General features: G+C 40.8%; 1 protein-coding gene across 1 annotated transcript in view; it reads right to left on the bottom strand.

The window, feature by feature from the left end:
* The window catches only part of LAMA3 (laminin subunit alpha 3), a 114,654-nt gene that overhangs the window by 5,935 nt on the left and 85,056 nt on the right, over positions 1–23,663 (bottom strand). Inside the window, exons 23-36 of the mRNA XM_039523014.1 lie at positions 22,801–22,939; positions 20,991–21,133; positions 19,102–19,202; positions 18,835–18,988; positions 16,742–16,902; positions 14,351–14,459; positions 12,185–12,282; positions 9,360–9,603; positions 7,692–7,818; positions 7,473–7,612; positions 6,031–6,146; positions 5,286–5,497; positions 4,277–4,481; positions 452–596 (exon numbers count right to left, since the gene is read on the bottom strand). Of these exons, the coding sequence (XP_039378948.1) occupies positions 452–596; positions 4,277–4,481; positions 5,286–5,497; positions 6,031–6,146; positions 7,473–7,612; positions 7,692–7,818; positions 9,360–9,603; positions 12,185–12,282; positions 14,351–14,459; positions 16,742–16,902; positions 18,835–18,988; positions 19,102–19,202; positions 20,991–21,133; positions 22,801–22,939 (2,094 nt within the window). The remainder of the gene's footprint in view (positions 1–451; positions 597–4,276; positions 4,482–5,285; positions 5,498–6,030; positions 6,147–7,472; positions 7,613–7,691; positions 7,819–9,359; positions 9,604–12,184; positions 12,283–14,350; positions 14,460–16,741; positions 16,903–18,834; positions 18,989–19,101; positions 19,203–20,990; positions 21,134–22,800; positions 22,940–23,663) is intronic.

The raw sequence follows: 23,663 nt of genomic DNA, 5'->3' as shown, positions 1-23,663 counted from the left end.
TTTATAGAGTTCAGTCTATGCAAATCACAGCAATGGCAAACATCATGCATACACTGGGGCACTGAAATGTCAATTACATCATATGACCAAAAAAAAAAAAAAAAGCCTGAAGCCCGGTGGATATAAAAAAAACCCAAACTGCAGATGCAAAACAGAGATGTGTATGTACATAGCGTTTCAACACATATGTGCACACATAGCATGTAGTACCTTAACGTACTAGGTTTTCTCTGTGAAAAGGATCAACATTAAATGTATTCTACAAACTTCTTAATTGCAGTTTATTTGCAATCCAGGCAAGTGCTACAATGCATTTTTGATATAACTGTATTTAATTCTTATCTAACAACTGCAAATAACAAATTCACTTTATTATACCCATTAAATATGAAACAGCCACTGATATGGAAACTGATATTTGTGAATGCACAAGTATCTTGATTTATCTGACCTTGCAGAGACAAACTCCTGTCTGTGGATGACAAACATCTGGCTCTGTTCCATCTCTGTTACAATTACAGGGAATACAATCCGGGAAACTGTAAGAACCAGGACTGCAGCGATCACATTGTCGCCCTGTTATTCCTGGCCTGCACCTTTACCAACAAAACAAACAGAAACATTTAAGTTTGTTTCTGTAGAGAGAAGGTGTCACAGGGGTGGGAATAAAATAATGCAAAGGATCTGAAGTGATCATCTGGTCATTAAACACCACTCATGGGGATCAACTGAAACAGATTAGCGTTTTTCGCAAATTGTGAGGAGTATTGCAATTCCTAACAATGGTCACTCAATCCAATGGGGGTGGTTTGATTTTCAACACTGCAAATGTTGAAGTTGGGGTTCATGTTCTGAAGCTGTTCAGCATCTGCAGTGGGCAGGGCCCCCCTGCAAACACAGGAGTCTGAAACCAGCATGCTGTATCCCAGGCAGGAGTCTGCACTGAGAAGAGCTATAGAGCTAGGAGTGAGTTGCCATTTACCAAAGCGCCCAGCTGCTAACAAGATGGGGTTTCCCAATGAAAAGATTATATAACTTACTGGGCTGTAAACCTTGTCTATACAAAACTGTTCACACTGGGTAAAATCCACTTGGCTCAGACACAAAGCCTGAGTAACTTGGCTTTATCTGGGTGAAGGGTGGTATAAGATGAAATCCAACCCCAAAGTCTGGACATGAGATAGCAGAGCACCTCCTTTTGTGAAAGCAGCAACTCCTCTCCCATAGTCCCTACTCCAGCTTCTGGAGTGGACCTGCATAGTCTGGTGAGGCCATTGGATCTACAAAAATGTGGATCTTGTGACCTATTTCCCACCCCCACCCCCCCACCCCTGATCTCCTTGCTAGCCTCTTCCCACAGCCTCCCTCTGCAACTCCAGGGCAGGGCTTCAGGGGAGCAAAGGCTCCTTGTACAGGAAAACACTTCCAAAGTCTAAAAATGTTAACATCTGCATCTCTAGGCTTTATCTGTGCTGGAACTCTTTTTAAAATCCTTTGGCAACCGGGGGGGGGGGTGTCTTTGGCTCTCAGCACCCACGTTTTGAATATGTGGGTACCCAAGCACTGGGAATTTACAACTAATAAATAGTTTTAAAGTGCTGGACTGAATACAATGGGCTGCTTTTGATGCAGCACATGAGCACAATTAAGCATTTCACCATACACTGGGGGAGGTTTGTCACACTCTAAGTACATTACCCCCATAACCTGATAATAGAAAGTAAATTTGCACATAGAATTAGGACTTTGGACTTTGATGTAATCCACTGAATTGAATATTTTAATCAGCATGTAATGGGTAACATGGCAGTTTAATGATTAGTGCTTTGCAGAGAGAGAGAGAGAGAGAGAGCGCTCTGCTATACCATCAAGTATTGCTCATTTATCTTCCACCATATAGTACTGCTTATTTAGATAAGACAAGGGCCGTTTAGGTTGGACATTTGGAAAAACTTCCCAACTGTCAGGGTGGTTAAGCACTGGAATACATTGCCCAGGGAGGTTGTGGAATCTCCATCACTGGAGATTTTTAAGAGCAGGTTAGACAAACACTTGTCAGTGTTGGTCTAGACAATAATTAGTCCTGCCATGAGTGCAGGGGACTGGACTAGATGACCTCTCGAGGTCCTTTCCAGTCCAACGATTCTATGATTCTCGTGAGCTTTCTCTAATTGGCCAACAAGTGAAAAATATCACCCTTATGGACAGATGACAAAGCTTTTCACAGAGAGAGGGTGAAAAAGGCAAAATTCCACTTCTTTGGCAAAATAGTGAGTTTGCCTCAGGCAGAAATGTGTTAATTTCTTAGTGATAAGAAACTTAGGGCCATTCAGAGCATGGGGATGCATCCCTGACCATACTGGCTAATAGCTATTGATGGACCTATCCTCCATGAACATATCTAATTATTTTTTGAACCCAGTTATACTTTTGGCATTCACAACATCCCCTAGCAACAAGTTCCATAGGTTGACTGTGTGTTGCATGAGGAAGTACTTCCTTTTGTTTGTACACTGGGAAAATGAGGGCTTTGTTGGTAAACTCCATTCACGGGATTAACAGCTGATGCTCCATTTTTGGGAGTGACACATGAATACGTAAGTTAAATTCAACCAGCCTTGAATACCTTTATTGCATCAAAAATTAAGTCAGAGTGAGAAAAATACCCTACAGCCTCTCCAAGGATTTGTGCTTGCCACAAAGGGCTCTCATATTTACAGGCAGGTAAAAGAATGGTGACTGTGATGGGATTGAAGAGGCTTCAGAAGTTAAGAGAATTCACTGCAGTTGCAGTTGTACACAATAGTTTTTCATATAGTGTAAATCAGAGGATACATCTAAAGAGTGTATTCTCATCACACTGTGCTGGCAGTCAGACACATATGGCTTCATTTCAAAGGTGCTTAGCACCCACACCTCCGTCCCAGTGAATAATATCATGCAGTGACACAGAGTGTAAGTTTCATCAGAGGATCTCAAAGCTCTTTTCAAACATTACTTAAGCCTCATAACACCTTATGGGGTAGGTAATTAATATTTTAAGAATTATGGAGGGAGTATTGTTACAAAGTGGGAATTTTCTGTAATATTTTTATGAAGCCTATGTTTGCCTCAGTTTCCCTGTCATTTGCATTGCTACTGAGTGGGGGAAAAGGGTTAAGTCTTCTCCTGGGGGGAATGCAGGACATGAGGTGTGGGTGTCACCTAGCTGTCTGGGCTGCAGTGAATGGGATTATTTAGGAACTGGTAGAATGCAACTCAGATTAACAGAGGGTATAGAGAGACAATGATCAACACCCAACAGTGGGAAGCTCAGGCATGTGGGGATGTAAACTCAGCATGGCCCAGCCTGGAGACAAAGGACTGAGATGTGAAAGGCAGGTGATAAAGTGTTGGCTTTTGAAAGAGGCTGGCAGCTTTCACCTGGGACACACAAAGGGGTCAGAGGGAGATAGAGCCTAAGATGGATTCAATAACAGCTTTCATTGCACTGGCTTGGCCAGGATGAGCTCTGACTTAACCTTTGCCTCTCTGTGCTAACCCAAAGGCTTTCAGATTCTGTATACCAGGTGACCAATACACTGTTACCTGGTTAAGTAAAGGCTGCCTGGTGTCACTGCAAATACTCAGTGGGAGTACTGCACTCTAAAGGGGTACAGTACAAGCCTCAAAGGGGAGTTTGGCTTGGCTGGATTCTCTGCAGGGAGCCACGGAAAGAGACAGGGATCGCTGATGCCCAAAGGCCCAGTCTTGGAGGCCATGGGCCTGTCCCTGTGGAAATGTGTGCACCCTTGGGGCCCAGCACACTAATGGGATCACTCCCAATGGACTGGTTACAGATTGGGACATAAACCAGACCCTGTGAATCCATGAGAAGTGTATCTAGTAGTTAGAATACATGTCTGGGAGCCAGAGTTCTTCTGGTTTCTATTCCTCAATCTGACACGAATTTGCTGTGTGATATTGGGCAAGCCATTAGAAGACACCGAGGGGTTCAATGATATACTCAAACTCATATGGCAAGTCAGTGGCAAAAATAGAAAAAAAGCTCACTAACCAGTTACCAGAGCAAACCAAGTTTGTATCCTTTTCTAATCCCCGGATAGCACCGCATACATCTCTTTACATCAAAATAAGAATATATCCGCCCACCCTTGCAAGTATGTAAAAAGACAAGTGAATCAAACCCCTCAAGTGAATCAAACCCCTCAAGAATATTCCAATGTACATTTTTAACATTAATAACAACAAGTTTAACCCAATCATGCAAACTTACTTGCACTGCCCATTGTTTTTATCACATTCTGGGTTTGCCAAATTAACTATTCCTCTGCTTGAGCAGTTGCAAGCTTCACAGCCAACAAGGGGGTGGTAGTTGAAAAATTGTCTTTCACATGCTTCACACTTGGGCTTCACCGTTTGAGGGGGGCAAATACATTGACCAGTTATGTCATCACAAAGACGTCGGCCGCAGCTGCATACTGGGTTGGGGGGAAATGTTTTACAGATTAATCATATTTGATTTAAAGAAATGACTCTCATTCCATTCAAGTCAAGTCGTAAGGGGCCTCATTCTCTTCTCTCTTTCACCAGCTTTACACTGGTATCATTTAACCGACTTCAACAGATACAGCAGCATAAGTGAGAAGAGAAGCAAACTCCTGGAAACTAGCCAGGTAACAACAACTAAGGTTTCAAGGAGTAGCCTGGGACCTTGGGCCTTTTCCACAAAATTGTTCCTCAAATTCAACACAAATATTATTTAGTACTCCCCAGGACATTTTGCTACACATTGGGCAAACCACTGTTTTGGTGAGAATGTCACCACTTTATCAATGTATTCAATGTAGAATATAATATCCAGGAAAGGCAGATAGTCAAGGTTACTTCATGTAACCAATAAATCTGTCAGTGCCACCAGGTTAATGCTACACCCTGCTTATTTATGAAAGGGTTTGTAGCCATGAGTTGGGACACAACAGCTGGTAATAAATTAGAAAATATTATTTACTAGGGAGTGGCATTTGGGTTCTGTCCAGCAAGGAAATAAGCACGCTGGCCCTGATCCAGCAAAGCACTTCAGCGCATGCTTCACTTTAACCATGTGTGTTTAAAGTGAATGGGCCTAATCATGTTAAGGTGAAGTGCATGATTAAGTGCTGTGCTGGATCAAAGTTACATTAATCAGCACCTTGTAGGATTGAGCCCCATATGCAGAAAATGAAGCTGCAGCACATATTGAATAAGGTCACAAAATACTTCCACTTAGAACAGAATGTACTTACACTTGCAGAATGGAAATCCGTAATACCCAGTTTGGCATCGGCTACACCGACGGCCAATGACGTTAGGTTTGCAACTACATTGTCCTCCCAGAGGGTTGCAAGCTGAGCTAGTGGCACCTGATTTATGGCAATTACAGGGCAATGCTCCATCGTTGTAAAATGCCACTAGTGACCTTACAGAATCCTTACAGAATGCTGACGATGTTACTGGGCTAGTGGAAGAAAAATATAAATCACGTAAGAACTAGAATTAGGAAGTTATAATGACTACATTCTGCACTAGCTTAACGAATTAGGAGACTTATTTCTACTCTAGTTCATATGCATAGTAGCAATATCAATGTACACGCATGGACATATTTAAACCAATTCACTAGTACTGAACTGATTTGACATCCATTTTTGTAAATAATTTTTTCAAAGAATATCTTCTGTTCAGCGATACCAAGAAGATAGGCACTTCAGCAATACCAAAGCTAGATAGCACAGCTTTTCCTTTTTTTTTTTTTTTGTACAATATGCAATGGTACTCCACCTTTAAATTTGATTAACAGAGCACAGTCATGGAAAAATGTAGACTCATATTTTAATGCCCTTTGTAATTTCAATGGCCCAGCATAAGCCATGTAAAACATGCCCATGTAGAACTGTGATAGGTATGGTATAAGTATTTTAATATACAGTAAAATATTAATAATTTACAACTTTCTGTAAAATGTTCAGTGTCTTAGAAAGGGATGCTTACTCAATATAAAAGCTGTTTCCTCCACACTGGTTGATAAAGTCAATCGACTTGTCCACAGTCCTTTTCTGAAGTAGGCTATGACTGTAGCTATCTGCTGGAACAACTAAAACGTGTTCCTTAAAACAACAAGAAAACTAAACTGTATATTTAATAGAAAAACAGAAGAAATGAACCAAGGTGTTTATCTACAGTTAAATGCATTTACAGTATCATCCTTGGATTTTTCTACAAGATCCAAACTCCTGTGTAGAAGTTGGTAGGATGGAAAAATCATTGGAACGTAAGCTGCATGTTAAGCTATTTTCAATTACTTGAAATGATGATGGGTTTCTCCTCCAAAATTCATATGAAGACTGTATTCAAAATTCAGCTATCTTGAAACAAGACAGTTCTTCAGATTTCTTACACAAATTTCTACATTTCTGAAGCCTGTGTCCCCCCGCTTTCTATGGACTGTAGGAGTATATGTCTGAACCTTTAGTATTGGGGCAGGAGAGTGAATATGGCTAGGTACAATATTTGTGGAAGCTCAGTATTTCCTCATGAGCATTTTTCTGGGTCAGACCCCAGTCTAATAGATGCCTACTGTATTGTGGAGAAAAATAAACTACCAGTCACATTAAAAGTTAGGAGCAGAACTTGATGATTAAAGTCATGTGCCACAGACAAGCTGTTGTTATTACAGTATCGCAGGAGTATCCCGAAGCCCCAGTTCAGAATGGGGTTTCTTTGTGCTTGGTGCTGTACAAACACAGGGTGAAATCCTGGGCCCATTAAAATCAATGGTAGTTTTGCTACTGACTTAATGGAGGCAGGATTTCTCTCTCAGTACAATACAGTCCCAACTCCAAACAACTTACAATCTAAGACAGGCTGCAACAAGTGGATTTAACACCAGAGTCAGGGGAGTCAGGATTATACTGACTTGCTCTGGCCCTGATCCTGCGACTGGCAGCGTGTGGGCAGAGGCTGCTGTGACATGCTGTACCCCACTGATTTCAGTGGGACCACTCACATGCTTAAAAAGTCAGTCACATGCTTAAGCTCCTCCCTTTATCAGGGCCTGAATGACTGTTTCAAGAGAAGAGGAAGATTAACATCAAAGAGAGCCAGATTCAGAGCTTGCTGAAAACTCTGAAATTTGACTAAATTTGTTATCAACATTTTTGATTAAAAAAAGGTGTAAAATGTTGTGAAAGTTTTCACCCCACTTTTTTATCAGCTTTGTAGCTGGTCAATATTTGGGCCAAAAGACAAGACAAGACAAGACAAGACAAAAGTGCCCCCTAAGTTACAATTAGCTCTTTAAAAAATACAAAATAAATTAAGAAAAACTATTGCATTCACAGTCATCCATTTCCAAGTAAATAGTGAACCTGAAAACCTCTACTATTCAAGAGGTAAAAAGAATACTTTCAAATCTTGAGGTGTAACAAACTTACCACAACCAGTGTTTTTTCATTAGGAATCTTCACAGTAACAGAAACCTCAGGGCCAGGGATATCCAGTTCAATTTGGTTTTCTGCAATCACCTGGTCTCGACAGCCAAAAGCGTGAGGGCAGAAAGAAGCACTGAAGGAACCTAAATGAAATTTTAAAATCTAGTTTGCTAAAATGCTGAGAAAGAAAAAAGAGCTGAATTAATATAAAGCATGGCTTACCTGACCATAGGCGTCCCCCATCCACAAGCACCTGCACAGGAAATGTTGGGTGCTCTGGCTGATGGAAATGTACAACAAATACATATCTGCCTAAACTTGGCACTTTCCCACTCAAAGTAAGCTGGTTCTGCAGAAACAAGGACAACTAAGCTTATGCATTTGTTTTATTAATTCATTTTTACTATGGGCCTGCTCCTACCTGCAATGGGAGTTGAGGGAGCTCAGCATCTCTCAAGAGAGAAAAGGATCTTGCAGGATCTGTCCCTATGTTTGCATACTCTTATCTACATAATAAAACAGTAAAGTATGTATCTGTCTATGCCAACGGACCTAGACAATTGTGATGTCAGAGGTAACTCAACCAATCACCACCCTTACTCTACAGCTAATTTGCATGCAACAATTTCATTGGTTGTAATAAGTCAGGGATATGAGGGAGACTGGTGAATTACTTGGCTCAACTGCCACAGTTCTTCACAGGTTGATTTGCCACCCATACAACTCAAAATCCTCAAGCACAACCCCCACACAAATCAACATAAAACAATCAAAATCTAGCACAACACGACTCCCATGCAAGTCAATGCAACCATCCACACAACACAACCAACCCCTCACACACACAATAACCCCAGACACACATACCCCCTCACTGCAACACACATCCCTCTTTTGTTACACACACAAACCAGAACAAATCCCCCAGCACAACACACACAATCGCCCACCCTCACTCATACTTACTATAAAACTATTCACTTGAGCGGCAAAGCCGCAAGTCATCATAGGTCTATTTACATTATAAAATATGTTAATTACTGTGCAGAGCCCAGCAAAATGTTTTTTTCATTAGTTGGTTCTGATTCCTTTGTTTCTGTTTGTGAATATTATCTATCAGACTTCCTCATCCTGCAACAGCTTGGCCCTAAACAGGGCCGGTGAAACCCATTAGGCGACCTAGGTGGTCGCCTAGGGTGCTAGCATCTCGGGGACAGCATTTCGGATCCTTCAGCGGCGACTGCGGTGGCCGGCTCTTCGGCCGCCCCGGTCGTCGTCGGCATTTAGGCGGAGGGATCTGGGGTAGGGGGGCGTGGGGAGGGCCGCCTGCAGTAAGCAAGGGGGGGCACGGCATGCAGGGGAACTGATCCCCGCCCCAGCTCACCTCTACTCTGCCTCCTCCCCTGAGCACGCCACTCTGCTCTTCTTCTCTCCCTCCCAGGCTTGCGGCACCAAACAGCTGATTGGTGGCGCAAGCCTGGGCAGCAGGAGAAGTGGAGCAGTGACGGCGTGCTCGGGGAGGAGGCGGAGCAGAGGTGAGCTGGGGCGGAGAGTTGCCACGGGGTGCCTCAAGGTGGAGGGGGGGAGTTGCTGCGGGGGGGGCGCCTCAGGGTGGAGAGGGGGAGCTGCCGGGGGTGGGCGCCTCAGGGAGGGAGGGGTGGGAAGCTGCCGCGGGGGGTGCCTTAGGGTGGGGGGGGGGGCGGAGAGCTGCCACAGGGCTCGGGGTGGGGGCACAAGGTGGAAGTTTCGCCTAGGGGCGCAAAACATCCATGTACCCGGCCTGGCCCTAAAACATCATTTAGCTTTAATTCTCATGTTGTTCTCAGTCTATTTAACATTACTGACAACATATTTTGTGCCTTAGAAATAATACAGTCAAATGTGAACTACCTGTAATGAGGTCAAGGTTACTCCATTAACCCGGTTAGCAGAAGGTAAAGGGACACTCAGTGGATTGTATGGTACATTTCTCTGCACTTCTGAAATTTTTCTATCCCTGAGCGCATCCAAAAGCAAGGCCACTGGTGGAGTTTCATACACTGAGGGAATGCATGATGCACTAAAAATAGGATTATAGTAATTATTCGTGCAGTAGGAAGAATTCTTTATGTAAAATAATAATGAAGTTGTAGGCCTAGTGGTGCAGAACAAATACGAAATAAAAATTAGTCAGAGTGGTAAAAGTCAATGCATTAGAATGAATACACTTAAAGACACATTAATAACTAATGTCACTGTTTTGCATTCTACATAGTTGATATCAATTAAGCAAAACGAAGATATATGGATTTAAATCACTGAATGGATGTGTAACTAAATTTACTCAAACCTTCTGTATCATAAACAGCTTACCTGTTAAATGTTTGTTAAATAAGATGCAAAAATACAACCAATGGTGTCAGAACACATAACTAAATTTTAGTGGGTCAGGTTAGTTACAAATTAAAGAATCTAAACTACTAGGAAATATCCTGATTCTAAAAATACTTGCATACATGCTCAACTTTAAACATGTGAGTAATTCCACTGAAGTCAATGGGATTACTCACACACTTAAAAGTTACATACATGTGCAAGTATTTGCAAGATTAGAGCCTAAGTAGGTATATGGACAACATACCATATATACTTGTTCATAAGCCGAATATTTTTAGTAAAAAAGTGACGCATCAAAGAGCGGGGTTCGGCTTATAAACAGGTCTACACCAAAATTTGATGATTTTAAACTCTATAGAATCATTGAATTGAATATCTAACACAGGGATCAGAAACTTTGGCATGCGGCCCACCAGTGTAAACACCATGGTGGGCCAGGCCGGTTTGTTTACCTGCTGCGTCTGCAGGTTCTCTCGGCCTGTGCCGCTTCCCACCGCCCCCATTGGCCTGGAGCGGCGAATCGCGGCCAGTGGGAGCCACGATTGGCCGAACCTGCAGACACGGCAGGTAAACAAACTGGTGCTTACCCTGGCGGGCCACGGGCCAAAGGTTGCCTATCCCTGATCTAATACATTGTAGTTTTGTTTACCTGGAGGCATGCCACTTCCCGCAGTTCCCATTGTCTGGGAACGGTGAACTGCGGCCACAGGGAGCTAAGGAGCTCCATGCCTGCAAACACTCTAGGTAAACCAAACGGCCCAACCCACCAGCAGCTTACCCTGACAGGCTAGGAGCCAAAGTTTTCCAACCCCTGAAATATAGGGTCAGCTTATGAAAGGGTCATACAGTTTTTGCTATTTTTACCTATCCATTTTGGGGGGTTGGCTTATAAACGAATGGGCTAATGAACGAGTAAATGTGGTAGCTCCCCAAAAGGGACTCTATAGACCACCCAAAATGTTTAACTATCGATTTCTAGGTGCATTTACTTCTGACCATCTAGATTGAAAGAAATCTTTTTTAAGGCTTCAAGTGAAAATGAATTTGGTAATTTCATTCTAGTCACTCATGGATATATATACAGTTCTGATAAGCATGCGGCAATCATCAATGTCTGCTCAAGAGAGGCATAGAACTGGAACAGCAGGTTTGTTTCCAGTCCAGAACTGAGGTGCATTTGCCAGGCCTGTGTGGGAAATCTCTTAAGGCATCTGCTCATAAAATAAGTAAACTGAGCCAATGCCGTTAATCTTTCAATTTCATGAACATTAAGCCCATTTACAAAATTAAATATGAAGCCAGCTAATAATATATTTAACAACAGAACAAAACTGTAACATAAATTATTTATGCTGGAACTAAAGCAAATATGAAAACATATAAACAATGTATTTCCACAAAACTAAAAATAAAGATATATATTCATAATATCTTCATAGTCATTTAATTGTATTTTTTCAACCAACCTGAAATCCTCCTTTTATTCAGATTCAAGAGTTTCAAAACTACATTGCTGTGAGGTCCAAGATTTCCTATGTTCAGCCCTCAGGAACTAGTCCTAGCTATAAAAAACTGATCCCTACAGGATAAGCAGAGGCTGAAAATGAAACGCTGTGCACCATGTGGAAGCCAAGAAAGATGTTGTATTGGACCTTAAAGGCTCTTCATTCTGATTACCATCCTGATTTTTCTCCCTTCCGCTTCAATTCAAATATTATTTTAGCAGCTACTATCTTGAGAATTATTAGATTTAGTCAACAATTCTTTCTACCTTCTGAAGAGTTGTAAATTACAGTTACACTCACTTTAAGCCCCCTTTACATTTGTCAAACAAGTAGAAAAAGACCTCAGTGTAAAGGAGAATCATTTTAAGTCTTGAAATGGCATACATCATTAATATCTAAGTTCATGGGAAGCAGCTGCTAAAATCCTAGCAGAAATGAAGTGGTGAATAAAAGTTCACAATAAAACTCATATCAGAATAATGGTCATATAAGACCATTCCATGACCTGCCAGGCTAGAAACAATGTATTTCTGCATCCTGGATGTCCAGGATACTGCACTTTATATAGTCACATTTCTCCCAAAAGATTAGCATACAATAGTTCAGACCGGCTAGGAATCTGCTATTGAGGGTATTAACTAAATCCTAGATAAAGACTGTCTAGATTAACACTTAAACCTTTTATCAAATACTACCCTGTAATATCTTGGCCTACATTCATCTCTGAGTCACAGAGCAAAGTTTCAGTCATATAGGCATTAAAATACCACTCAGTGCATATGTCTGCCCTTTCAAGGACTCTTTCATAAAAAAGGAAGGAAGCATGCAAATTACCTTTGATTAAGAAAGCTCCCATAAGTGGCTATGCAGTATACTTTAGGATCCACATATTCTAGAGAAAATTCTTCAGCTGATACAATGCAAATTTTGTGCTGCAAAACACACACAATTACAATGTACAATGCCCAGTTAACACTGTGACCTTTTTAGTCAGCTGCAAATAAAGGGGCCAGTCCCAAAGAGGAAAGATGATCAGTAGTTAGGGCACTACCTATAACACTAGGAGACCCAGGTTCAAGCCTCTGCCCTGTCACAGAACTTCCCTACCTCACAGGGGTATTGTGATGATAAATGCATTTTTTTTAAATAGCAAAGTGCTTTGGTATTTACATAGTGCCCACTACTGTAGTATCTAAGATGGGCAGATCTTCAGCTATGTCCAGAGAGAACACCGCACAAGTTTGGAAGGAAAGGCCATAACTCCCCCATTTGCTGTCCAATGACTTTTTGGACACGGGGTGAAATCCTGGCCCCAGTGAAATGGGAGAAGCAGCTGCTACAATGAAGTCAATAACAAAACTCATTATCAGTGGGTCCAGGATTTCACCCACTGTGTTCAGAGTTAGTCTCCAAGTATATGGTAGGGCAACCTGAGTTAATTTCTCCCATAAGAAAACTGATAAAAACGAAAGTGAAAAAAATGTATTTGTGCATGAACTACTGTAAAAGGAAGCAAAAAATGCCAAAGGAGCAGCAAAGAAGCCAGCAGCAGTCAAGTGTAGAAATATCAGGACAGCAAAGCCTGTGTTTTAGCACCTGTGAATGGGAAATACAGACTCTGGAGGGTAGAGAGTTAAAAAAATTCTTTCCATATGCAGAGTCAATTGAAGATGCCTGTCCTCATAGTAAGGAATCATGGGAACCCAGCCAGTGGTGGAATGGGGCTAGGCTCACCTGCAGTGAATAATACCTTTAGGAGGGGCTAATAAAGGGAACCGTTGACAGTTACTCACTGTCTGGATTGGAACAGCTCATTTGACTCACTGTGGAACAAAAAGAAACCGGCTGCAAGACCCCTTGTTTTTTTATTTATTGAACTCTGACTGCGAGAAGCCTGTTTGCCTGCTATTTGAACCAGCTCTCTGTGCTCCAAAATTGTGTGTTGCTTCTCCAATCTCAATCCTTGGTATACCTGACCTGCCTGAATCTTTAACTCCTAAGCTGCTGGGGCATTAACGGCATGGTACTGGCAGTCAGGAGTGCTCCCCTCACCGCCACCCATAAGCACTAATACATGTTTGTCTTCACTTTGAGCACTGGGAAATCACATTTTCTGCAGCTAAATAGAGTATTCAGAAATATAGGGCAAGTATTATAGGGGTTTGGTTTTTTTTCAGAGAAGGGGAACTCTCATTATACATAGAATTAAAAATAAAAGAGATAAAAAGCCCCTGCTCTAAGTCAGCACAAGAGGTATTGGTTTTATTCCACATCTTTTGGATCTGAATCTTGTCAACACTATTGAGAGCTAACAGAGATTTCAGACAGTATTTGGTAACACTGAACAATGCCTTGCAACAAGAGGATATAAAGCCATCCTATGTTGTACATAACAATCTTAGGCTAGATTCTATTCTCATTCCTTGGACAGATCCATGGAGCTGCTCTGAATTTACACTGGATTTTCACATAGAACAGAATCTGGCCCTATGTCTCTAAAATAAGAAACACAGGAAACAACTTGAAAGAAAAGTCAGCCCAGGAAAGAAAAATTCTTCATGTGACCAAAAGATGGCAGCAAAAGATTTCTAATAAAAAATGTTTAAACGCCACTTGTGTTTCAAAAACGAAAGCCTGAAACTCTGAGGGAGAGCTAGGAAATTCCCGTAAAGAATTTCAAAAGTAAAAAAATTAAAAGGTAAGAAGAAAAATATAAGCCCATTGATAAAGTATGAGAGCTACTATAAGATACTTCCTTTAATTGTACATACAAGAGAAATTTGGGTAAATGAAATAAAGCAGAAGTATGTTGGTGATGCCTTTGCCAAGAAAGATTTTTTTTTACACTTTGAAATTGAGCTTATATGAATCCTAGCAATCCTCAAACTGTATCCTAATCACCATCCTCAAGAACTTAAAAAATCACCACACAGCATATAAAAAAAGGATAAAAGTCTCTCTCTTTATCTCTTGAGGAAAGTATTACAAGAAGAAACTTACCAGAAGAAAATTTATCAGTGATGCCTTAAGATGTAACTTTGCATCAGCTAAAAGATCATAGATTGCAATGCGATTCATATTATCAACCACAACACTGCGACAAAGGAAGCTGCAGCAAAAGTAAAATAAAAAATTAGCCTCTTGCCAGTGCCATATTTTGTATTGCACATGCTAGTGCCAACATGTTTATCTTTTCTCTTGGATAATGGACAATGAATACCCTCAGTCATTGATAAAAATGCAGCATCTCAGTAGCTAGACCAACTAAAGGGGAGGAGCAAGAGGAGTCATGTGTAAAGCACTGCTTCCACTTTGGCATATTCTATCCATAGCCCCAAGCCCAGATTTTAGTTCAAGTCTCCACTTGAATCATCACTGTATGCAGGCTTTGAAATGGGCAGCAAACATTAGTCATTTTTAGCAGCTTTAGTGCCCTGTAGCATGCTAGATAAGCAAGGCCTTTCATTTTCATTTTATGCTGCTTTTTACTGAATAATTCTCTGGGTTTTACAAAAGCTATTATTTGGTTTTTAAAAATTTTCACCATAATTTTGGACATCTACATAAAAATACTCTTTATGGTAAGAAAATCCAATACATTACGTTAGATAGATGTGTTTATGTTAATAATCAGTCTAATGGTGTCTGTTAAAGCAAGGCAAAAATGTAGTGGAAAATACAAACACAGACATACGTGCAGCATATGTGTACATTAGTGCTTGAGTCCTAAAAAAAAGAAGTGCCAGAACTCCTGGGACCCGGCTTCCTGCTCCAGAAGGAGAGGTGGTGGCTTGGTGACCTGGACAACTTAGTTAACTGCTCTGACTTCCCACCTTCCGAAGCAGGCCCAGAAGTGGATGAGATAGAGGCAGCAGCATGAGGAGATGACACCTTCTCCTTATCCACCTCTTCGACTTTCAGGCCTGCTCTGGAAGGAGAGATGGTGGCTTGGTTACCTAGACCACCCCCGGTACTGAGCCACCATCTCGCCTTCTGAAGCAAAAGGCAACCATTCCTTTACAGTCTGTTGGCTGTACATATTGGCCTAGAATCTGTATTGGCTGTATTAACTTTTCCTGATAAGTTCTGTAGAGGCAGTGCAGCCTTCATTTCACATGGAGGGAAGATGCATATATGGAGGATGTGTGGCTCATGGGATTCTGTGCTTAATAATTCATAAAGATTTGTAACTAAATTTTAAGATGCAACATTTTATGTGAAGATACAGTGCCCAGTTAGCTGAAGTAATAGTAATATTAAGTGCACATATGCCACAGTATGGAGCATGGTATAAAAACCTAGATAAAGAGAAGGAATACAGTAACTCCTCACTTAAAGTCATCCCGGTTAACGTTGTTTCGTTGTTACATTGCTGATCAATTAGGGAACATGCTTGTTTAAAGTTGTGCAATGCTCCCTTCTAATGTCGCTTGGCAGCCGCCTGCTTTGTCTACCGCTTGCAGGAAGAGCAGCCCGTTGCAGCAAGCTGGTGGGGGCTTGGAACCAGGGTGGACCAGCAGCCCCCCCTATCAGCTCCCCCATCAGCTGCTTGCTCCCCTAAGTTCCCTGTGCAGAAGCTGCCTGCAGTTCAGTTGTCCCTCCCCCGACTGCCATGTGCTGCTGCTTGTGCTGTCTGCCTTGGAGCTGCTCCCCAAGACTCCTGCTTGCTGTGCGGGGGGAGGGAAGGAAGAGGGGGGATAATGTCAGGGTGTCCCCCTCCCCGCTGCTCCTGCACCCCACTTACCCTATCTTCCATAGAGCAGGGGGGACACACCAGAGCTCACGACAGAGGGAGCTTGCAGAAGCTGCGGTCTCAGCAAGCTGATCTAATTAACAAGGCAGTGTACTTAAAGGGGAATGCGCATATCTCCCTCCATTCCTTCTGCCTTGTAGAGTGAGATAGTTAACTCTTGAGGGCTCAGCCAATTGCTAGTTCATCATTTAGCAGTAAGGGAAATATCCTACCCTCTGACTCCTCTACCTCAATCAAGCTTCACAATCATCATCACTGTGAACCAGTATTAAATTGTTGGTTTAAAACTTATACTGTGGGTGTGGGTGTGGGTGTGGGTGTGTGTATATATATAATATAGTCTTTCGTCTGGTGAAAAAAATTTCCCTGGAACCTAACCCTCTCATTTACATTAATTCTTATTGGGAAATTGGATTTGCTTAACATTGTTTCGCTTTTTTCCAGGAACATAACTACAACGTTAAGTGAGGAGTTACTGTATAAACTGTACAATTCAAACGTACAGTTCAGATAACTTAAAAACCTTAGAAAATAAAACAAACTATACACCACAATTTACATGTATTACAAAGAAATCTTTGATTAAAAAGTATAAAATTCCATTCCACCTGATAATTTAACCATTCAGTAATCCCCACCTGTATTTACAGCTGTATATGTTCACTCTGGCCTTCAGGACAGGCCCAGGACTATTCACTATCACTTCAGCAGTGTATAATTGATCATCTTCATTAGCATATTCAAGAACTACCACATAGCGACCGACTTGGGGAATGTTCAGTCTCAGGTGTAAATCAACCTATTGGAGATTCAACAAGAAAACAAGCTTAGCATCATTGGGGGGAAAAAAATCGCTCAATTTATATATTACTTTTCACAAACCTTAAGCTGCTTTTCAGAAATAAAACTGTATATACAGAGATTACTAAGCCTGCCACCAAAATGCAGCCATCTCTGGAAACACCTGCCCTTATATTAGTGCCAGGAATATTATATGACAGTTTTGGACAAAAGAATCTTACTCTATCCAACAGACATAACACGAGAAGGAATTTTTATAGGTGGAATGTACTTTCCCAAATTTTGCCAGGACATGGGGTTATCATCATTCCTCTCCACATGGAATTTTTATTGCCAGGTCAATACTGTTTTTATGTCTCAACTGAAAGAAAAGCCTCCAGTTCTCCATGAAAAATGCTGGGCTGAGAAGAAGGTTGTTATCTAATAAATAACCACCAGCACTTTCTGAAGCATGAAGTTTTCCTTTGAGTCCTAAGCAAACTACTTGAAAAAAATTTAAATTTCTATTTATTGAGATACTGGCATGAAAAGTGCAATACAACTACACACTTTTATTGTTGCTGAATTCAGTATAATTCTCCTGAATTTTCATCATTATTCCCTTAGGCCCTGGTCCTGTGAACACTTAAGTATGTATATGAATCTGTTTATGTGAGTAGTCATTTTGATTTCAATGGGAGTACTCACATGGGTAAAGCTAGGAACATGTATAAGTGTTAGAAGGATCAGGGTTTTTGGTGTTTGACTGTTCCTGTTTCAATACAGATTTTCAGGAATGAGCTGTGCCAGAGGATATTAACAGGAGACAAAAGGAGTTATTATCTTTATGTGTTGTTCCTATGTACAGAATTAGATCAATAACGTACTACTACAAAACTTTTTATGATAAAACATGAAACCCTGTTTTAATGGATATACTTTGGCATAATTGTTCTGTTTCTTTGCTTTTTTTTTTTAAATGCAACCATTAATAAAACAAATGTACACAGATGTACATATATATATTTAAGAAATCACAAAATATTAAATTTTACATTACTTTTGTGTGTTATTGTTACTGCCAAATGATACGATTTGTTTCTAAAACAGACAGTTTGACAGTACATGTACTACTTTCTAACTGAGGGATTTCAGTGAAGGATTCTTTACAAAACCTTTTGACGTTTGGTAGAATAAAGCAGTGCTTCTCAAAGTGGGGCTGCCACTTGTTCAGGGAAAGCCCCTGGTGGTCCGGGCTGGTTTGTTTACCTGCCGCGTCCGCAGGTTCGGCCGATCGCAGCTCCCACTGGCTGCAGTTCGCCGCTCCAGGCCAATGGAGGCTGCGGGAAGGATGGCCAGCACATCCCCCAGCCTATGCCACTTCCTGCAGCCCCCATTGGCCTGGGACGGCGAACCATGGACAGTGGGAGCCGCGATCAGCCGAACCTGTGGATGTGGCAGGTAAACAAACTGACCGGACCACCAGGGGCTTTCCCTGAACAAGCGGCGGACCGGCTTTGAGAAGCACTAGACTAAAGCATTCACTTACATCACAGTTGTATATTTACTGCAGCCGTGTGCAAGATTAGTCAATGAACCAGATTCTGATCTTAAGGCATGTCCACACTGGCCTGCAGTTTGGACTAATGGGGCATGAGTAGGTAGTGTGCACAAAAGTGCTGTGCTGTAATTTCCCCATATGGATGCTACAGGTGCAAACTTAAAAGGTCCCTAGCTCGCACTAATGTCCCTTTAGTCCAAACTGCAGACCAGTGTAGACATGCCCTAAATTACACTTCTATAAACCCCAAGTAACTTCATGGAGGCTAATGGACTTGCTATGAATTTGCAGCGGAATCGATCTCAACAAATTTACAATTAGCTAATTTACAATTGGCAATAAAAACATGACTATAATTAGTATCTGTTAGTATGTATACAGGAATCTGACCTCTATTCCACTGATGTGTGACATCACTGGATGCTCTGGGGTTGGCTGTCGGACAGCTATTTTTCTGTACTCTCCACCGAGCAAGAAATGTGTCGCCTCTGAACCGAGGACACAGGAAAATCTGGCTAGTGGTAAATGCTGATAAAGCAAGCAGCTTTAAAACAAAGCAAAACACAGTGATATCATAATTACCAATTACAACATTAAAGAAAAATCATTAAAGTAGTCCAGGGTAATCAGCTTATTAAATACAGTGTATATACTAACTTATCTGTCATAGCATGTCCTGAATAGGTGCAAGGGTCTGTAACTTGTAATTGCAAGATGGGTGCTTCATAGTAATCACTAGGTAACAGCACCATGTAATCCTAAAAACAAAGAATGTGATTCATACAAGAGCACACAGAAAATTATAAAATGTACATCTCTAAAATGTATGCAAAGGTCTTCCAAGAGGTACATCAATTCATCTAGATATTTGCCTGGTTTTATAACAGTCTACATAAAACGAACTAGCAAAGTCAGTACAAACTAAAATGTCATACGACTTGTTTATACTGCTCTGTATACTATGCACTGAAATGTAAGTATAATGTTTACATTCCAATTGGTTTAATTTATAATTTTATGGTAAAAATGAGAAATTAAACAATTTTTCAGTAATAGTGTGGCTGTGACACTTCTGTATTTTTATGTCTGATTTTGTAAGCAAGTGGTTTTTAAGTGAGGTGTCACTTGGGGGTACGCAAGACAAATCAGACTCCTAAAGCAGAACAGTAGTCTGGAATGGGATGAGAGCCACTGAGGTAAGAGACCCAGATTTCTCAGCTCAGGGCTGCAGCTGACTCTCAAACTTCTGTGCAGTCAAACCACTAGAGGAGGACAGAGTACCACATGGTGTAAGCATGGGTTACATAAACACTACTTTATGTACACAATTGCTTCTGCACACTATTTACCTGTGCATGAAAGATGTCGAATTTACATGCACAAAAACACTTGTGATTGACTAACATATGCAAAAAGGGTTCTCCTATGTGCACCAAACTGATTGTGCATACAAATTCAGTGAATTAAATAAAGTCAAACAGGCATAAAAAGAAGGCACATTTTAAAACTCTGGCTCTACCGGTCTATCAATTTCAATCTATATACTGATGTTTATTTGATTTTAAATTTTTATTTATTGACGTTTTATTATTAAAAAATAAATAATATGATTTGTTAGGATAATCAGTAAGTCCCCTTTCAAAATTATGGACAGAACAGACAACAAAAACCTAATAAATATTGCCATTATAGATAAGAAACAAGGTTTAATAGTACTGTGGTCATTATGTTATCTATTCCATATATTTTAGTACAGTCATAGGCTTGATGATTGAAGGTGTTCATTTCTGATTCATGCTAAAAAATGTTAAAAAATACAAATTGATTTCAACATGATTTCATTGTGATTATATATATTTTGGGTGTTTCATAAGTGAGCATTTGAAACATTCTGCCTTTGTTATACTTTGCACTAACTTTTCTGAATCTTCATGATGCACAGTTTGTCAGTTTCGTAGGCAGTGGAAGGAGGTCACAGCATTTAGAAAACAACTTATTAAAGGCGGAGTTCCTCTTATATTTTCTCTGAGAGAGCTCCCTTTAATAGGATCTTCATCACTGATTAAGGGCTTGATCCATCAAACACATGAAAGCTTGGATTGCGCTCATGAGTGAAGTGACTCTTGTGCACGTTTTCAGGATTGGGCTCTAACTCCATGGAAAGAGTTTCAAATTATAACTGACCCAGATTTTGAATAAGACATCTGGATAGGGCCAAAATGTGATGATTACAGGTTTGTATAAGCACCCGTGAATTTTTTTAAAAGTGCATCCATTGGAGGGGCACAGTCGATATATATTTAGAAATCTGATACATACAAAACAAGGGCAGGTGAGATTCAAATAAGAAAAAAAGAAGTGAAATGCAGAATTGTAAAATTTCACAATTTGTTATTCCAAAATGTCCTCTGGTATTGAGTTTCATGTCCATTACAGGGCTCTTCCTGGCACCTAACTTGGAGGTGGTCCTTTCATTCTCTCTCAAACTCTCCCAAATAAATTGTACTCTCAAAAACTTTTAAAAAAAATTTCAGTCATTTTCTTACCAGGAGGACTCCCTCTGCCATAATATTGACAATCCATGTTCCTGGAATAAGTGAGAAGGGATCTGCAAAGCTGTTTCCTGGGACAGTGGCAAAAGCCGGCTTCTTACTGGGTGGGAAGACAATGTCTTTGCTCTGAGTAGCCCCTGACAGCAAAAAATAAATTAATAATAATATTGGATTACGTCAAAGGCTTAAGACCAATGCTTTCATTCACTAAAATCAGAGTCACAACAACTGATCAATGCTGCTCTTTCAGCACGCATTAGGAATATACTTCATAATGTACATATTAAGCCACAGATCTGTGTGATTATTGTCCTCTTCATTCTCACTAGGCTCAAGTGAAGTGATTTAGAAAAATAGGAAACACCTCAATTTCCCTCTGAACTTTTGCTGCAGCTTGGGAAGGTTCTAAAACATTACTTTCCTTTTCCCTTATTTTTCATTCCATCTGTCTCACACTGTTTTAATAAAGACAACAAAAGGCCAACATTGTGGAATTTTCAGCTGATCCAAAGCAGCAGGTAATGGAAATCTTAGGAGACAGCCTGTTCTCATGTGATTTCCAGCCAAATTCTGCAGACTCGAGAGGTTCTGATAAGCATCTAAAATTTTAGTTACTAATTGTAACATAAGAGGACTTCTGTTCATTTGTACAGAGTGAATATACAGAAATACCGTAGCTGCAGTGTCCCTCAGGGAAGAGAAGAAACGGGAGTCAGTTGCAATGACTATAGAGAGCATTCTTTATCAAAGCTACAGATCACAGATAGGACCCCCTGTATTTCCTTTTGGCTCTCATCTCCCTGAACAATCAGCACAGCCTGTGCTGCTGCGTCAACACACAGTCTCTAAGGGTACAGCAGCATGGCAAAAACAACCTCTGCAGCAGTGAGTCTCAGAGCCTGGGTCTACAGATTTGGGCTCACACTATGGCGCTAAAATTAGCCTCTACACCCCCCCACCCCACCCCTGCCAGACACAGAGGATCTGGAATCCTTATCTCCTTAATGGTGTGAACCAAAACCAACCACTCCAAATTCTGTTGACATCTGTAACCGGATCCAACATTTGTGGATCAGGACCCGTTGTTAAATATTAGTTACTCGGTGAAGACAGGAGCCAAGCAGCTTTTGAATAAAAATATTATTTGTAGCATCAAAAAGTAACTGAGTCCTGTTAAACTCGCTGAAAGCTTCACCTAACTATCAGTCTGAACCACCTACGTCAGTACTGAAAATATTCAATTTGGTAAACTAGACATCTAAAAAAATTATTAATAAAGTCAATAGGTATCATGCAAACACAGGCAGCATTAGTCACAGCAAAGTACACTAGAAAAACACATAGCACTTGAAGTTGTTAAAAACAATACATTTAAAATGACATTATTAGTTGAACTTGGCTGAAAGTATGAAAATGCTTCTCTGATCTGACACTAAGTCATCTGCTCTCTTCTGCCCTTATGTTTTACCTACCTGTTTCAGACCGAGATTGGTAAGCAGTTATGCGGCCAGATACCATTTCAATTCCAGGGTTAATAAATCTCAAGATTACATGAAATAAGTAGAGGTTTGATTTCTCCACATTCAGAATTATCCTCACTTCATTCTGTAAAATGGAAGTTAATAAACACAAACAGCCATAAAGTGCCAAATGGATAAACAGTTAGAAGCCATGCAAGCAAAATGCTAAATTGCTAGAGAAAATAAACACACACACATATACAGACAAATATGTACAAAAACAGCGATTCTGGTGTATGATGGGCGAAGATAGACAAGCCTAACAAGAAAATTAATTCACTTACAAGTATAATTAGTGTCAAAATGTTTCCCCTCAGCAACTGAGATCCTCCCTTTAGAGCTCTTTGAAACCAGGCTGACATAGCGGAGTACTAGGTGGAAGAGCTTAGAGGAAGTCACAGTGACAGGCACAACCACCTCTGGCTAGGAAAAATAAAAAGAGGGAGAAAAAAGGAAGAAAGGAAAGTATATTATTTAACACACTACCACCCAAAGAGAGAAAAGTTATAGAAACCATTTAGCAAGGACAAACTCCATAACAGGAAAGAAAAGTTATGGTAGCGTACGAAAGAATATAGAACAAAACACTCTGCTGAGGTAAAACAGTGATATTGAATAGTGTCTTACCCAGCTAGTCTTGGAAAAGCAGAATTAAGGGTTCATGTTGATACTACTCTGTGAATGGTGGACAGTACTTTGTTGGAATCCTGCAATTGCTCACACAATGCTTTAAAGCAGACGTATTGTAACAAGGGTTTCCTGTATTCCTGGATTCCAGGATAATAACCCAGAATTACCCGTCCAAGTCCTGGATCCCACACAAAATTCTAAAAACACACAGAAGTCTCAGAATGTCATTGCACTTTCTTCTGATTCCCAGCAAACCTCCTAGCCTGTTACATTCATGGCGGCTCTGGTTACATTTTTGCCCTTCAGCTGAACTAACATTTCTGGAACCAAGTGTCTCTTCTCAGTCACTGACTGGCAGTGCTGCCCCCAGAAGACAAATCACATGGCACCTTATCTACGTAAAGCTTGCACAGCAGCAGAGTGGGAGACTTATGCCAAAGGTTCTCAAACTGGGGGTCGGGACCCCTCAGGGGGTCACGAGGTTATTACATGGGGGGTCGCGAGCTGTCACCCTCCA

Source organism: Mauremys reevesii, linkage group 2 (genome assembly GCF_016161935.1).
Source record: "Mauremys reevesii isolate NIE-2019 linkage group 2, ASM1616193v1, whole genome shotgun sequence".
NCBI lineage: Eukaryota > Metazoa > Chordata > Testudines > Geoemydidae > Mauremys > Mauremys reevesii.
Note: the sequence above shows the minus strand (reverse complement) of the source record. Positions and strands in the feature narration are given on the sequence as shown.